This window comes from Ochotona curzoniae, unplaced genomic scaffold, assembly GCF_017591425.1.
Source record: "Ochotona curzoniae isolate NIBS_2020 unplaced genomic scaffold, NIBS_Ocur_1.0 scaffold_3890, whole genome shotgun sequence".
NCBI classification, from domain to species: Eukaryota; Metazoa; Chordata; class Mammalia; order Lagomorpha; family Ochotonidae; genus Ochotona; species Ochotona curzoniae.
In genome coordinates this window covers 11,013,079-11,030,698 of record NW_024467115.1, presented here as the reverse complement: position 1 = coordinate 11,030,698, position 17,620 = coordinate 11,013,079, and the positions used below count along the sequence as shown (strand labels likewise).

The window sequence follows — 17,620 nt, the reverse complement described above, 5'->3', positions numbered from 1 at the left end:
TTGAGTCCCACTGAAAGTAACTTTTAGAATATCAAATTTTTATACATAAGTAAAAGGGATTTAGTTATTTGGTGTTATCTGTTAATAAATATCTTTAAACTTGATTTCATAACGTTTTTAATCTGTTATGTCCATGTATAGAGGGAGTAGTATTCTGGAGGCTTCCATTGAGGATGATGAATTTGTCCATGTACCATGTTGCTCTGTATATGTAATTGAATACATCCTATAAATGATGAATATGGAAAGTTCACTATGGTTCACAGATGTTGCAGCTCTTCACAAATCAACAGGGAACTCTGTCAGTACTAGAACCAGTAGGAGTGAATATCCTCACCTACATAACAATTGACAGGCAGTGTGATGCTTTGCTATCATTATCTGATCCAATTTCTACAATAATTCTTTGAGGAAAGGCCTATTGATATCTTTATTCACACATGAAAGAAATAGTTATGATCAGGGTATATATGCATCCATAAGTAATGCCTATAAAGAATTTTAAAAAAAGAAACATAAGTTTCTCGTGAAAGTTGTTTCTGGTGACTCGGAGAGCCTGGAATGGGAAGAGAGCACAGTAAACGCCATTCAACCCACCGCAAAGACAACACTGCACTAGAAGCTGAGGGGCTGCACAGAGCATCACGCCTGTAGGGAAAACGGGAGTCTCCAACAATAACTCCGGCAATAATTTCAGAATTCACCGAACACGTATTATGCTTAAATATTTTACATACATGCCCATCCTATTTTATTTCTGTGTTGCAGATTAAAATGTTTAGAAATGTTATATAATGTCACACAGGTTCTATAAAAGTTTTTCAAAAGTGCATGGGAAATGTGTACTATGACTACCTTATACATAAGTTTTATCATTTTTTTTTCAAATAGCCTTAGTATTTAACTCCACTTTTTCCCAAACTTTTTGAAGTACCCTCATGTGGGGGCATGCAAGGACTCAAACCTTCCACTTGCTCCAGAGCAGCAGGCTTGCTTGCATCTGCATACTGTTTCAGGAATGCCACAGAGAAAGGAAAGCTTAGCCTACCTCATAGACTTCCAAGTGTAAGATCAAATAATTTCACCATTCATCAAGATCAATCAACCTTTTAGGCTAAGCCTGAGTGGAAATCGTAACCAAAGTGAAGTTTACTCCTACAATAAAGCCATTCTGAAAATGAGAAACACATTGATCAACTTTCTGTGAATGAGCTTTCAGCTCTACAACTCCTTTAGCTGCTAACAGAACAGCTCGTGCAATGCGATGTGCACACAGGAGACTGATGCTTAATCATTTTGAAAAATAGGCAGAACAAAAGTGACAGTTGCAGCTACCTATGTTTTTAGGCTACACCAATGCTAAGCAGATTGACAAGAAGAAATTTAGTTCCTTTTATTAACAACGTAGATGCGTAGGAAGATGTAAGGAAGATGACAGTGAGCAGCTTTAACACACTTCCCACCACCTGGATTTGAGAGGCATGACATGCCTTAGAACTCTGGAAAAACTGAGTAGATATATTGACTGAAAAACGGAAGATTAAGTCTGGGGTAGAGAAAGCAATGAGATTTAGGTAGCTGGGACAAAGGGTCCTCATGATAGATTGATCAAAAGTTTCTGAAGGTCCACTGATGATTCTGTCTTAACTACGGTGATGACCATTTTCTACTATTTAGTTCCTGCACCTGTAAATAGGGATCACCATTTGTGACCATCTTTGATTATAAGTGACCAAGTATTCTAATGATAACAAAACCCTCTGCACATCAGATACAGATCTTTGGTGGAATCTGTTTCCTATTATCAATAACTATAATTGTGTCTTTGCAGTTCTTATATTAAAGACACTTCATGATCACATTTGAAGACAGGTAAACAAACCAAATTAAAAAATATGGCTACTTGTATTAAAACCAGTATATGGGACATACCTCACAAGTGATGATTAAAGTAAAACATCAACTTGATATCTATAAAACACTATCTCAGACATACAACATGGAGTTTTTGTTTTGCCAGCGGTTACTAATTATAATCTATTCTGCAGAGAGATAATACATCTTGTGATGCCATTTATAATGTATATTAAATGACATGAGTTATTCATTGTCAACTATGAGTGTGGGGAAAAATAGGATAAAGGGGGGCAGTGTTGTGGTGCATCAGGAAAACCTATCTCTGTGCCTTCAGCATCCCAGGTGAGCACTGATTCCAGCACGGGCTGTTCTACTTCCTACCCAGCTACAGAAAATGGCCCAGGTACCTTGGTCATGCCACCCTTGTGGAAAACCCAGATGGAGATTCTGACTCTTGGCTTCAGCCTGATCCAGTCCTGGCAATTTTGGACAGTTAAGGAGTGAACCAGTAAATGTAACATCCAACCATCTCTGTCTGTCTGTCTGTATCTCTCTCTCCCTCTCTCATCTGCCATTCAAATAAAGAAGTATGTAAATAAATCTTAAAAATGAGATGTAAACTAATTCAAGTTTTGTGTTTCTCAACACAACATTTCAATATTATAAAATGACAGGTTCTTGATGAATGAGAGTTGAAAGAGGCAAACAGAAGTATAGTCTTACTAAATGAATATTCTGATTCAGAAAAAGCCAATAAAACATCTATTCAGAAGTTATCTACAAACATATGGGAATGACACATTCTAGAACTCTCCCAAACTGTTACTATCAAATATATATTAAAACCTGTGAAATTTATGTGAGCACCTGACGAACATGTCATTTCTTCTGCAGAGAGGGCACTTAATAATGATCATCTCTGAAAAACGGGACTCTTTCATAAACACCACAATCATTTAAAAATTAGGGAGAGAATCTCAATGATTAGCAAGAAAGAAATATGTCCTCATTGATCTTAAATAGATTTTTAAATCTTTTATGTTTTAAGTTCACTTTATTTTCAGTCTTCATGGAGATAATGTGGGCCCAAGCAAAGAAGAAACAAATAAAGGACTGACTTCTTCAGCATTGAAGGCACTGAGTGAAACGTGCTGACTTAATTTTAGAGTGATAGCCAAAAGAGATTAACAAAGTTAGATTTAGGTCTGGCATGGTAGCATCATGACTAAAGTTCTTGCTTTGCACATGCCTGGATCCGCATTAGCCTCACTTCCCATCCAGCTCCCTGCTTGTGGCCTGGGAAAGCAGTCAAGGACAACCAAAGCCTTGGGACGCTACACCTGCTTGGGAGACTAGGAAGAGGATCCTGGCTCCTGGCTTTGAACTGATTCAGCTCTGGCCATTGTGGACACTTGGGGAGTGAATCAGCGACGGAAGATCTTCCTCTCTGTCTCTCCTCCTCTCTGTATATCTGACCTTTCAAAAAATAAATAAATCTTTTTATAAAAGAAAGATTCAAAAGGCTGACTGAGGTTATGAATCATAGCTCTGTCAAGATTCAGTCTGAACTTTGAAAAGCCACTTAAAGTGCGTAAATCTATTTTATCTTTTTTCCCCCAGTCATCCTATGGTGATAATAATTTATACAGATGTTTCAAGAATTAAAAGAAGAACCACCTACATATTAAATGCTCAACATAGGGCCTTGCAAACGGCAAGCTTCAGCCAAGCTTTCAGAAATACCTAGACTCTGTGAGATTTACTGCTTAGTTATGCCCGGGCACCTGACTCTACTTGCTCAAGTTGATAACCTTGGCACCAGTGATTTTCACTCAGGCTCTTACATGGCCATGGGGAAGTTCTTAAACAATTTCTGTACTTATTCCCTGTTGCTCAATCTCTTCAGCTGAATTTTATAACTTTTGTTAAACAAGAGCTAATTTAAGCTAAATTTATACTATGTATATACTTGGGAGATGCCTCTCCCCCACCCCTCACCCAGTATGCACTTGAACTTGGATAATATGATGACTACTATTAGGTCATTTATGCTATGGGCCAAACTTAAATTGTTTCCTAGTGCATTAACAAAAGAGAACAAAATTAATCATTGTGCCTCACATTCTAGTGGATTCGCTGTTAACCGATGTCTCTTTAATGAGACAGCACTACATCTCTCTGACTATATCCCTCACTACATGTGGAGCTTTTATGCAAACCAGGCTACCTCCTCCAAGGCCCAAGCTAAAGTCTTACAAATTTCACTGCACTACACATAAGAATTTTGGCCTTGTAGATCAAACACATCTAAGAATTCATTCTTTGATCCCTTGGTCTCATTGACCTTGAGAGCATGGTAGTATCCTATAAAGGGAATTGAGAATAAGTCGGAACTATGTTCTTGCTCGCCCCTTGATCTTGTCTGCCAATTTGAAATGAGGCATCACATCCCAGCCATGGGCAAGGCCACTCTGAGTTCTGGCCAAGGTCACTCTAATAGAAACACAGGCATAGTTTTTCAAGTGGAGAGATGTTAGAAGATGAGAAAAGTAGACATGTCTCAGCAAGCTCTTTGCAACAATACTTAGGGTTCACTTGAACAGAGAAGAGAAAATATTTCAGGAATGAAATGGAAACCCATTCCACATAAGGGGAGTACAAGGAAAAACAGTACAGTATAGCAAAAAAAAAAAATTAGAAAAGGGGTCTAGAGGTAAAAACAATGCCATAATTGAACATTTTTATTGTAGAAGAAACATCTCTGTTCCTGAGTCCTTTGGAAGAACATTAGCGTATCTAGAACATGACAACTGAACTGAATATCATGTGCAATGGTTGCAATCGCACAGTCATGTTCTATCTGAAAAACAATATTTTGGTCGGCTGTGGATGGCATGTGCAGCTGTGGTCCCATAATAACGGGTTCCTGGCAGCACAGCTGCCCTCTTAGTTTGTGTAGGTGCACTCCAGGATGTCCACACAAGCCACAAAATCTCCTAACAATACATTTTTATGAATGTTTCTCTATTGTTAAGCAATGTATGATCACAGATTTCTCAATGGAAGAAAATGACACAAATAAGCATTATAACACTGGAGTAACAGGGACTCGAACACCTGTTAGTATTACACGGGGCGTGTGCAGGTGACAGACCGGTATGACAGAGGCAAAGTCTTCTTGTGATAAAGCTATTTAAAACGTATATAAAGCTTTGCCTACTAGCAAATGAAAAATTTAAAGTCCTACTGAGAACATTTTCAGGAAATGATTCCATGATTCGTCCATCCTAGATGTTAATGCATCATTTACTCATTTCTTTAGTATACCTTGAATATTACTTTTCTATTTTAAAGTTTATTTCTGAATAATTAATCAAGTTGACAATATGTTCAGAGTAGTATTCATGTTAAAATTAACTATACATGATTTAAATGTTAAAATACATCTGCATTAATAATTTAACTTGAAAGCAATATTATGAAATACTTTGTTGGTCTACTTTTTAATTACCATTAAACCACTCCATTTATTTGGTAAAAATGATAATCCCTATACCAAAAACTGAATTTTATAAATGTATGACATTTATTTCTAATATATTTTTACTAAGTATGATTGAAAAAACAAACGAAAAATTGCGTAAGTCTCTTCTTCCTAAACATACCCAGTCTTAACTGTTTGGCATCTTTTTAAGTTCAGACTTAACATTTGAGGTTAACTCTTATGAAATGAGAACACACACATTCTTCTAATTAAAATGCTATTAAGATTCAGACACACGGAAGATGTTAAAACATGAAATATTTGGCATGCATAAATACATAATAATAGGTGAATGTTGAAATAAAAGGGGCTGAAGTAAATTTCTATTAGCAAAAGAATATTAAAGTACAATTTTCCCTCCTCAACTAAACCCATTTAGATTAGAACTGATATAAAATCCAAAAGTCATATTTCACTACCGATTTCAATGTGCATTACTGATCAAAAACTAGAAAGTTAGCATGTCATACAGATATAGAAGCAGCTCTCCGTTTACGGGGCATGAGAGCAGAACTACTTGGGTTTACTGTTACTACTTCTAGGATCTGCAGTTGAAGAGAAAGTGATGAAGTGTTATGGCCGTGGACTTTCATGAAAGATAGAAAAGAGAAAAGCCAGTGTTAATTCAAGGCTTAAAGTGTGAGTCCAGCTGATTACAGATTCGGGAGGATTCTAGAAAACTTAATATAAGTGGATATTTAATCCATCACAAAGGCAATACCAACTTTAGCAAAAATGCAACCCTGGCATAGACAAAAATAATGAAATGAAATGAAATGAAATGAAAAATAAAAAATGAAATGAAATTAAAATAAAATAAAATAAAATAAAACAAAATAACCCTGCAGGAGCTTTGTGGAAGGCCTTTAATGCACTGGCTAGCACAGGCTGAGGATTTTCTCAGCTGCTTTGGCTCAGCAGGATGGAGATAAGAACAGCAGGCAAATAGCAGAAGGTGGATGGATAGTGTCAGAAAGAGTGAGAAGTAGCACTAGCTATTGTAAAAAGAAAGTCTTTGTTATTGCAGATGAGACAGAAAGGGAAGCAAGGCCCCCAAAGTACCAGCTAAGTTAGTATACGTACAAACACACTCTGTGCCCTCGCGTGCATGCCAGTGCTCGCAGCCGTCACACTTCCTGCCCGTGGCTCCGGGTCGGCACGTGCACAGTCCTGTGATGGGGTCACAGGGCACAGGCAGAGAGCCGTAAGGGTCACACTCACATTCTTGGCAGGAGCCTCCAGGGCTGCTGGGACTGCCAGTGTAGCCAGGGGCACACCTAGATAAAAACAGCAACAAAACACAGGAGGTTAAAAGCAAGTTGTGTATCCAAATTGTTGCTGTTGTTGAATGCACCAGTTTTGCTTCCTATAAAACAAAATTCCGATTATCAGGAGGTTATTGGCCAGGAGACAGCAAAACTGTTCTATAAAATGTCAGATGATAAATATTACACTCTGCGGATCTGGATGCTAAAGCAACGCGATGTAGTAAAAGAGAGACAGATATTCATGTGCTTTCAATGATGGAATTCAATATTTCATCATAATAATGGAGCAGAAACCAGTGTAGATTATCAATACCAAACGGGAAGAATGAAATTCTTTTTGAGGTATCAAACATTATTTTATTTTAGCTCAGATTTAATGCTCGCTGTCATTAAACTGAGTGCAGATGTTTAATTATAGCAGTGGTTATCAGCCACTTGTTAGGAGCCATTTAGAGGCAGGCAGTCAGCCAGAATTGCTTGTGAATAGATTGTGAATTACTCGACCTGTGGAACACAGTTTTGCTAATTCTGTTCTAGATTGTAAACTTTTAAAAGATTTGCCATCTAAACTATGAATAAAATTATATACTGACTTCTGGTTTTCTATTATGTATTGTAGAGATCAAATTTGCAAAAATATAAAATCCATTAATTTTTTAATGAAGAAAAAGGATAGATTAAATGACAGATAATCAGATTTTTTTGGACTTTTTTGTTGTATATATGTAAAGGGTAGGATTACAAAAATAAAATACACATGGTTGATTTGAGAAACAGAAAGGAAATCAATAGGATGAACCCCAAATGTAGCCCATTTATGACCCTGTACCCATTCACGCATTTATTCACCTAACATCACTATGGATTACCGTACTAGAAGCTGATAGTGGTACTGCAGTTCCTCTTGTCCTGGCTTAATGTGTAAAAACATTTTGTGTCTCTCATTGAAGTATTCATGAGTGATCACAAAAATCACATATGTGGTTAGTGTAAATACAACCATTAGATTTTGTCCTGCATACAAGTATTGGGGGAAGTTGAGGAAAATAATATTGTTTTGAAACCAAAATTTATCAAAGGATCATGTCTTTTAAAATTGCTTCTAAATCTTATTTATTTATATATTTACTTATTTGAAAGTGAGAATGAAAATGAGAACAGGAGAGAAAATCCCATGGGTGGATTCACTTCCTAAATGTTCACCACAGTTGGGATTGGGCTGGGTGAAGGTTTGAAACAGGAAATCAACTCTCTTCCTCCCTGTGGATGCCAGGGGCCGAACCACTGGAAAAACTATTATATCTGCTGAGAATGCATATTATCAGCAAGTCAGATTCAGAAACTGAGGCTGGACTCAAAACCAGGACCTCAGTCACAGGAAATGGGCATCCTATGTGGTGTCTTAACTGTGATGCCAGAGGCCCACACCTTAGAGCATTGTAGTGGCCTGGGACTGCAGAAAATTTGCATGGTTGATGGTTAAAGTGAATTCATTTTGTGCTAAAGGCAAAGCAAGAAGAATAACTTGCCACAAAATCAAGTTTTTAAACACAGTCATGGGTTTGCTTGCTATTAAAAATGTCACTTAAATAAGGGAAGGTGTTTTGTTAGAACCACATGTGAGAACACAGCATCCCAACATCCAAGTATCTTAGTTTTTTTCCCAGTTGCCTGATAATGTGCACCCTGGAAGCAATGGTGGTGGCTCAAATTGTTGGGACCATTTTGCACACATATGGGCATTTGGGCAGTGAACCAGTGAATAGGAATATTCTCTCTGTGTCTCTAATACGAATGATGAAGATGAAGAATAAGGAGGGGCTTCTATATTACAGGGACACTAAAAAATGTAAGCGGTTTTAGCCTTCAGTTGATGGGTTTAGGTTAAACTGAAGGTGATCTAAACAATTTAAAAGCTCAGAAGTAGAACAAATTTATCTGGAAGGTTACAATAAAATTTGATCCAATATATTTGGCTAAATCAGATGAAGAATGGTGTTTTTTTTTTTCAAGAAATTTAATCAGATTATTTACATGTTCACCATGATGGATGCAAAGCTATTAAAACAGTGGAGAATTGCGAAAACAATTCATACCACTCACAGTTGATATTAAGTGTATAAGTCTATTCATCTATAAGCTATATGAACTGTCAGCCCTTATTGATTAAAATGGATATTAAAAATAAATTTTCTGTAACTGCTATGATTTAATTCCAATGATTGTCATTTCTGCATAACCTTTCAACATTCACATGCTTTTGCAGATAGCTGTAACCCAAGTTTATTAATGTAACTACATGATAAAATATTTTTTCCATAAATTACTACAGATAATCCTGTCGTACAAATCCTTGTAGTCATTATCCTATTGGTATTTACAAGGGCATGAATGAATATTAGTTTAAGCATAAATAGTAAACACACTAGTGGAAACAAATTTATATATAAACATGCACATAAAATATTCAAATTACACTAAATATTCAAAATCAATGGAAGTGACTTGAGTTTCCCATTGCAGTGAATTATTTAACTACTGCTAATTTCTGCTGACATGGACATTGTGAATGTGAACCTGCAAGTAATAGATGCCATGCTTAGAATTACCACCTATAGCTGATATTTAGAAATGTATTTTATTTATTTTACTCTTATTTTTATAAGGTGATCATACTTCCTGCATTTCACGATCCAGAATTAGGAACAAATTAATAGTCCTCACATTATACTCTTTTCTCCCTTTTTTAAATTTTTACAACTTTTCAGTTCCCTTTATAGCCACAGACTTAACAATTCATTAGCTAAATAACTGAACAAATAGCAGAGTAGAAAAAACATCACTCTTCCTCAAAATATAGAGTGACTGTAAACAATAATCAGTCTCAAAATGTCAGTTTCATTCCGGTGGAATATACTGTTTGTTCCCTGCATTTTATAATTTTAAAATTTATTTATAAATTTCTAACTACATTGGCATTTTCATTTAGTTATCTTCTTGTTGCCTTTATTAATGTGCTTCCTGTTGGCTATGTAATAAGAATATTCTTAAATATGTAAATTACATCTTCAGATTCTTTAGTTTGGAGGTAAATGAGCAGGACTTTGTACTTGTTCACTAATGAGTCATTGGAAAAGTTTCAGGTCTGTTTTGTGCCTCCTACTAAAGAGGTGTTTGCCTTGTAGGTGCCTAGGTAGAGTAACAGCAAAGTCCATTAAACACGTTCAGTGCCACACTATCAATTTTATATAAAGTATCAGTCATTATGATGTACAAATAATAAAGAGGGGAACAGTTATGTTGGTGGAATGAAGCTAAGTTCACATATCCCTCTAAAACTTGAGTTACACTTCTACCAATTATGCTAAAATGATTGTGTATGAAAATGTTTAAATAAGACTTGTTCCCTAGAATTCACACAAGAGTTTAATTTTAAGGTATATATTAATGATATTAAGCAATAGGCATGTTATCTGACATTGGGTTTAAAACCGCATTGGAGTCAGTTTTCAAAATGGGCCCTTTGATTGAATCATGCTTAAGTTACCTTTCACAGTACTGGCCTTCATACCCCCGAGGACAAGCCGTGCAGCGGTAGTCGTCCAGACCTTGCATGACACATGAAGGACTGAAACTGAATCAACAACATAAAAGATTGTAAAAGAGACATTAGCTGAGTTCTTTTTTTGTTTTAATAATCAAACACATCTGTCATTATCAAAGTTATTAGGATAGATCGGTAGGTGGTGACGAAAGCTACATTTATAACTACTGGTATTCTTCTTGTGCAGTATCAGTTAAATACTACTAATAGTGAACATATAAAATTTGCTTTGATGAATCAACAATGCCTTGCATTACATAAATATCTTACAATTTTAATAATTAGCTAACAGCCAGGGAAATGCTAGACATTTAGCAAGATCCTATTAGTTATTAATTAAAAGAAAATATGATTTGGTTTTATGCACAGGAGCCAAATGCAAAAATAGGTATTACTAAATATCTGTCCCATTTAAACATGCACAAGAGCTATATAATTTGTTCCTAAAAACCTAGTCCAAATTGCCACTGACACTTTAATACATGGTATGAATAAATGCTTTGCCTAGAATAAAATAATTCCTTTTTAAATTCATATCCAGATTTCAAGCTATATTTTACTTTAAGCACAAAGTAATATGATTTAGTACGAGGAAAGAAGAGAAAGTTTTCTGTGTAAAGCTGAATATTTGCTATTTTAAGGTCTTTTCTAATAATTAGGTGATCTATAACTGGTCCTGTGTTTTCATTCCAATACTAGTAATAAGAGCCAGCTGGTCTTCTTTCAAGATTTTTGTTTTTCTAACAATATAAAGGAAACTTGGACAACGAAACAGTACAAACAAGCAGCTTTGAGCAGTTAAGAACAACTGGCGGATATAAGCAGAGCTGTGTACCCACTGGGTTAAATTTCCCATAGCATCATACACCATTGTAGAAGATGACTCTGAAAGACTCTCTTTTAATTTTGATGAACTTCTAAGTGAGTTGATATTGAAAAGGCAATATAAGAAGTATGGACCAGGACCAAAAAATCTTCTGGACTCTATTTCAACTGTCCTGCAAGGTATTCAATCTATATTCCACGAGTGAATGACAAACTAACCTTCTCAACATGGGAACAAATTGAGCTAATACCCAGTAGCTCATTATCCAACCAATTTACAGTTGGCCTTTTCAAAAATAGACCCACAGACTCATAATTGACACATTCTTTCAAGTTTTCAGCTCTTTAGTTCAGAGCTTGCTGCTGAGTGCATCTGCTCACACACATGGACACACAACTCACATATATATATATAGGCACCAAAAACAGATTTGAGACATTTGAGGTGTAATTGGACAGAGCCAACACCAAGAAGTTACATTCCTCTACAGTAAAGCTGTAAAGTGGCAAGAAATGTAACATTCAATAACAAATTTTAAAAGTTTCTGAAAGCACTGTGCAGAAATGTAGCAATTCTCCTTGGAGAGTTGATAGAAACTTTTAAAAGTTATGATATTAGGGCGAATTACATTTTTTCCCCTGGAGTCACATGAAGTAGGAAGTAAAAGTAACATGCTGCTTGAAGTGAGAGTTAACCCTTTCTGCTCTCATTCTCAGCCTGTCTCGCAGTCCACCCAGAAATTTTCATCTGCCTGTTTGGTTGCCCTGTTTCAAATTCCCCTATGATAGGTAATTCTTTTTTTAAAAGTTATTTTATTTATTTTGAAAAGCAGAGTTGCAGAGACAAGGGATACAGAAAGAGAGATTTTCCATCCCCTGGTGAACTCCCCAGATGGCTACAACAGCCAGAGCTAGCCCAGACTGAAGCCACAGGGCAAGAGTTTCTCTCTGGTCTTCTCCCACCAAGGCCTATATACTTGGGCCATCTTCTGCTGCTTTCCCAGGCCATTTGCAGGGAGATGAATCAGAAGTGGAGTCAGACTAAAACTGGCACCCATATGGGATGCTGATGTTGTAGGCTATAGCTTTACCCGCTATACGACAACACCATTCCATGTGGTGCTTGATTCCAATCTGTTCTCTGAGTCATGCCCTGTGGATTCTACAGAAAGAAACGTGCTTCCCACAAACTACCATCTGGTTTTACCCATTCGTGGGATGTTTCCTCTTCATTTCCTTTGCTGGATGTATAGTATATCATTGCTCTCGTATGTGCTTCACAGTTGCTTTCAACTTTTCCTTATCTCTCTTCTTCAAATGACATAATTATGTCTTAAGGACTTTAAACACTTTTTTTACTCTAGCATATCTAAAACTGAACTCCACTTCGAAAAGTACACATGACTTTTCTGTAATATTTTCCCCACCTCAATGAACACCTCCATGTTCCCATTTGCTCAAAACCTGTGGTGTCAAATCTGTCTTTTCTCTCCCACTCCACATATACAAGGATACTACAAAAAAGCCTGGGAATTCTTGTATTTTTCTTCATAGGTTTTTATAGCATCCTTATATTCTATTTGCAAATACTACGGGCGCATTCATTGGTACCATGACTGTGTAATATTTAACCAATTGACCTGTGATAGCACATTTAAGTGGCCATTGATGCTCTGATGAATTCATTTCATGCCATCCTCTTCATCATTAATTCTGCTTTGGCCACTCTGCCTCTTTGTATTTTGCCAAGTATGGACCTGTCTCTGGGTCAGTGCATTAGCTTCTCTGTTGGGCTGTTTTTGCCTATGGACACTTATATGGCTCATTCCGAGTCATATGTTTGTAGAGACCACTGCCTGCATAAGTAACTAATATGATGTCCCATCATCCTCAATGATCAAAAATCCTTGTGATCCTTTGTGATGTAATACCCAATATCATATTCTATGTGTATTTGGTCATTGTCCACACTTAAAAAATACAAGCTTTAGGAGAGCAGGAAATGGGGACTGTTTTGTTCATTTACAAACTCCCAGCATGAAGAACTATGAGTTGAATTGGGTCCTTATGAATAGTTGTTGAGTAAAGGAATATATAAAACAGTTTCTATACCTTCAAAAAATTTAAAATTTGTGTGAAAGACATTTAGGTTTAAAAATAAGACTGAACTCTTATCCTTTATCTATTATTCAAAATGTTCAAAACACTTAATATTATTCAAAACACTTAGTCAATATTTAATTCTTCTGCAAAAGATTTATTTATTTATCTGAAAGTCAGAGATGGAGAGATATTTTCCATGTGCTGATTCACTCTCAAGATGGCAGCAATGGCTAGGGTTGAGCCAGGCTGAAGCTAGGTACGAAAGACAGGAGTGTCTTCTGAGGTTCCAAGGTTGTAGCAGTGGCCTAAAAGTTTGTGCTATCTATCTATCTTCTGCTGTTTTTTCTCAGTCATTGACAGGGTGCTGGATCATAAGTGGAGCAGGCAGGACATGAATTTTGACCCAAATGGGATGCCATTATTGGATATGGTGTCTTTACCTCACCATACCCCAATGCTGTCCTTCCTCTTTTTAGTGAATGTTTAATATCTTTTGTTAATTTTTACGAATATAAAGGCAACAGATTTCATGTATTTCATAGGTACAGTTCTAAGATGATAACCATACTTCCTTTCTTCCCTCTCCTTTTTCCTCAACTCTCCTCTGTCTTTCCCTTTTGTTCTTTAATTTTTTGCAAAGATATAATTTCAATCTCCTCTATAATCACAGGCTTAATTCAGCACTAAAAATAATTTCTGAAGCAACATTTGATTGAAATAAAGACATGAGATTAAATGCATGAGGCGTGTAAAAAAAGTACAAAAGACATGCTGTGCTATGGAAATATTTTACAGTCACAGTGACATCTCCACTGGGCCTTTAAAAATAGATTGGATTTCACAGGGATTGTCTTGGGAGCAGCAACAGCAAAGACTGCCGAGTACGTGCAGGGAAGAGAGAGCAACTCCAACCTCGTCTTCTTGCAGAAGGCAATGCAGGGCAGCAGGCCTATCGAGTTGTTTAGATTGCAGAAGGCTGCTTGTGCTCAGCTAAGGCTTCTTCCCGGGGGGAAGAAACCCTTTGAGGGCATTTGAATGTTGCTGCTCCATCACAACCCTACAGATTCTGACATAATTGCTTGATACTCAGGAATGAAGATGTAAGCAAATGTTGTACAAGTGAACTGGGGATCATTCGTATCTTCCTTATGCAGATGCTAAAAATGCGATAGCTCAGCTTTGTCAATCTGTGCCTTAGAATCTCTTTTTACATCTCTGAAAGAAGCGCTTCTTTGCCATGACCTACTTTTGTACTTTATATTTTAACTCTTCTTTACATAAACTGGTCTGCTTGGCTTATACAATTACATCTAGGTGACCAAATTAGTAGGCTATGAAAATGACTTAGTTTTAACAAAAAATGAGATAATAAAATGAACATATGTTACATACATAGTATGTTTCTATATCTATAGATGTAAACTTTTACATGCTGAGTTATGATGTAAAAAATTTTGCTCGCAGTGCTATAACCAGAAAGTTTAAAAACTATTCAATTGGCTAGTTTATCTTGATAGTTGGATCATTTGTATAAAATTATATGTACTATAAACATCATAAAAAACAAAAACGATTTCAGCCCTATTGATCCCATTCATCAATCACATAGTACTCTTTCTTCTTACTCTTGAGGTTCTGGAAAACTACCACAGATATCTTCTAACTTCCATTTCCACTATCATTTTCAAAGTTTGTCAATGACCCATCTGGTCAATGGCTGCCATGTTGTTTGGGATCTCTTAAAAGACCATCATTCGATACATGGTCACAGACCCTGCTCTTTCCCTGAGATGCAAGAACCCAGGTGCCTGCATTCCCCTGGATGCTCCTGCCTTGAAACTGGATTCTGCTTTGCTTTATTCACATAGGAAATCAAGTGTTTCCTGCTTTTCCTGTGCTCGCATTAACTCTAGCCTGGAAAATCTTATGCAATTTAACCTCATTAGTAGCATAGCTCTTTTCTCATCTGCACCTCCAATTCTCTTATTTCCATTTCCTGAAACTATCTGCATATTTCCATTCTCATCAATTAGGATGTATTTGAAACATAATATATCTTTCTTCTGTAGCAGCTCACCCCATGTTTCTCTAATAGCTATGGCCCCATCATTTTGGAGGGCAAACTTGTTAATTTCAGTCTCCAACTTCTGCCTAGATTCTGACCCCTCACATCTCATTCAGAATCTGTACTCCTGTGTTTGACAATTTTCTCACATTTATCTCCTTGTCTCCATTCTTGCCACATTACCTACAGTTGGCTTCAATCTTCTCTTGCCTTGGTTAACGTAATGCTTTTCTTCTTTTCCTGTTTAAATTTATTATTCTAGATTCTATGATAACAGTCTTCTTAAACTGCAGCTTTAACTATATTAACCTTTTAAAATAAAATCTTGAAGTGTTTCATTACTACTAAAAATACAAATTTTGTGGATTAGTATTCAAAAATTTCTGCAATATCCACCTCTATTCTCTCACTCAGTTTATTCTTTTAAAATTTTATTGGAAAGTCAGATACAGACAGGAAAAAAGAGAGGAGGATTTTCTCCTTCGATTTATTCCCGAAGTGTTTGCAACAGCCAGAGCTGCATCAATCCGAAGCCAGGTACCTCTTTCAAGTCTCCCACACTGGTTCAAGGTCCAAGGCTTGAGACTGTCCTAGACTGCTTTTCCCGACCACAAACAGGGAGCTGGAAGGAAAGCGGGGCCGCCAGGACATGAACTGGCACCCATCTGGGATCTGGCATGTGCAAGGAGAGGACTTTAACCATTAGAGCCCTGCTCATTCATTTTTATCAACAGACAATTTCTATATGAACTCCATATTCCAAACTCTATTACTAACACATTTGTGTTCTCTGTTATCTAGGATTCTGGTTATGTGATTTCCAACTGTAACTACCAACAATAGTCAAACACCTTTAATAAACAGGTTGAGAACTACTATATGCTACCTACAACTTCCTTTAACATATTCTTTTTAAAAAAGATTTATTTATTTTTATTGGAAAGATGGATATACAAAGAGGAGGAGAGACAGAGAGGAAGATCTTTTATCCAATGGTTTACTCCCCAAGTGACCACAATGGCTGGAGCTGAGCCAATCTGAAGCCAGAAGCCAGGAGGTCTTCTGGGTCTCCCATGCTGGTGCAGGGTCCCAAGCTATGGGCCATTCTTGACTACTTTCTCAAGCCACAAGCAGGGAACTGGATGGGAAGCAGGGCCGCTGGGATTAGAACCAACGCCCGTATGGGATCCCGGTGCATGCAAGGCAAGGACTTTCACCACTACACTATTGTGCCAGGCCCTTTCAACATATTCTTAAAGGTCAAAATTGTCGTATGTTGTGCCTATGAATTCTCTTTATATTTGAGTTGACTCATCTTAAGACGCATGCATAATAGTGAATGTCTGTAAAAAGTAGCATACTATTGTTGGATAATTTTTACAGCTTTTATTATAGTGTACCCAACAAGAGATTATCCACAATGATCAAATTTTTGTAACTCAATTTGCTCATACTTTAATAAGAAAACTATTTTTTGCTTAAGTTCAGTCATCAGGAAGAGATTAGGGAAAACAATATGAAAGTAATCTTATGTTTCACACACCTGTACTTGTTGTTTTAATGAGCAACAAGAATATTACAGTCTCCAACTCACCTAAACATCTATATTTGAAACCTCATAAAGGGTTTGTGATTCCAGTTAAGAAGAACTTAAAGAGGAAGGGCAGACAAACTCTACCAAAGAATGTTGAGGATAGAAGTAAGGCATAGAAGAAGACGACAAATACCCGGGCACAGGTAGAAAGATCGTTGTCTGAATTGCTCCACGCTTCTTGTATAATCAAAGTAAGATATCTAGAATTCTAATTCTGAAAAAACTGTCACACATTCTTTTCAAAGGCTAGTTCTTAGAGAAAAAAATACCCAACAGATTGAAGCCTATAAATCACTTAACACAAAGTGTAGAGAGTCTTGCACAAAGTAAATGAAAATGCCTGGGTTTTTCATCAACATATAAAGCAGTACAGAATGTTCAGACTGCACTGAAATAAGTTATTCTTGGTTTTGTTTCCCCTTATGGCCATGTTTCCATGGTACCAAGCTCAGACCATCTTACAGAAGGGGGCTGTGATTCTGGGAAATACTGACTGTCTTAGAGTGTAGCAATAAGTCACCCTGCTTTAATGTTTCAAATCTTTTTTTTTTTAAATTATTTCCCAGTCTTAGACAAAACACATGAAATGAATGGGAACAGCTACAAAAGTAATGTAATATGCACCCAAACGATCCATCATAGCTGGATTTATGGTAGAGCTATATGAAAATACTAGTTCTGTATATTTATAAAACTGTGCACATTTGTACATACATCATTTATTTTATAAACATATCTTATGCAAATGTAATTATTTACA

The 17,620-nt window shown here is 36.6% G+C and overlaps 1 protein-coding gene across 1 annotated transcript in view; it reads right to left on the bottom strand.

The window, feature by feature from the left end:
* Positions 1 to 17,620, bottom strand: part of LAMA2 (laminin subunit alpha 2) — a 421,382-nt gene that overhangs the window by 152,031 nt on the left and 251,731 nt on the right. The window contains exons 31-32 of the mRNA XM_040965651.1: positions 10,217 to 10,303; positions 6,485 to 6,678 (exon numbers count right to left, since the gene is read on the bottom strand). Coding sequence (XP_040821585.1) covers positions 6,485 to 6,678; positions 10,217 to 10,303 — 281 coding nt within the window. The remainder of the gene's footprint in view (positions 1 to 6,484; positions 6,679 to 10,216; positions 10,304 to 17,620) is intronic.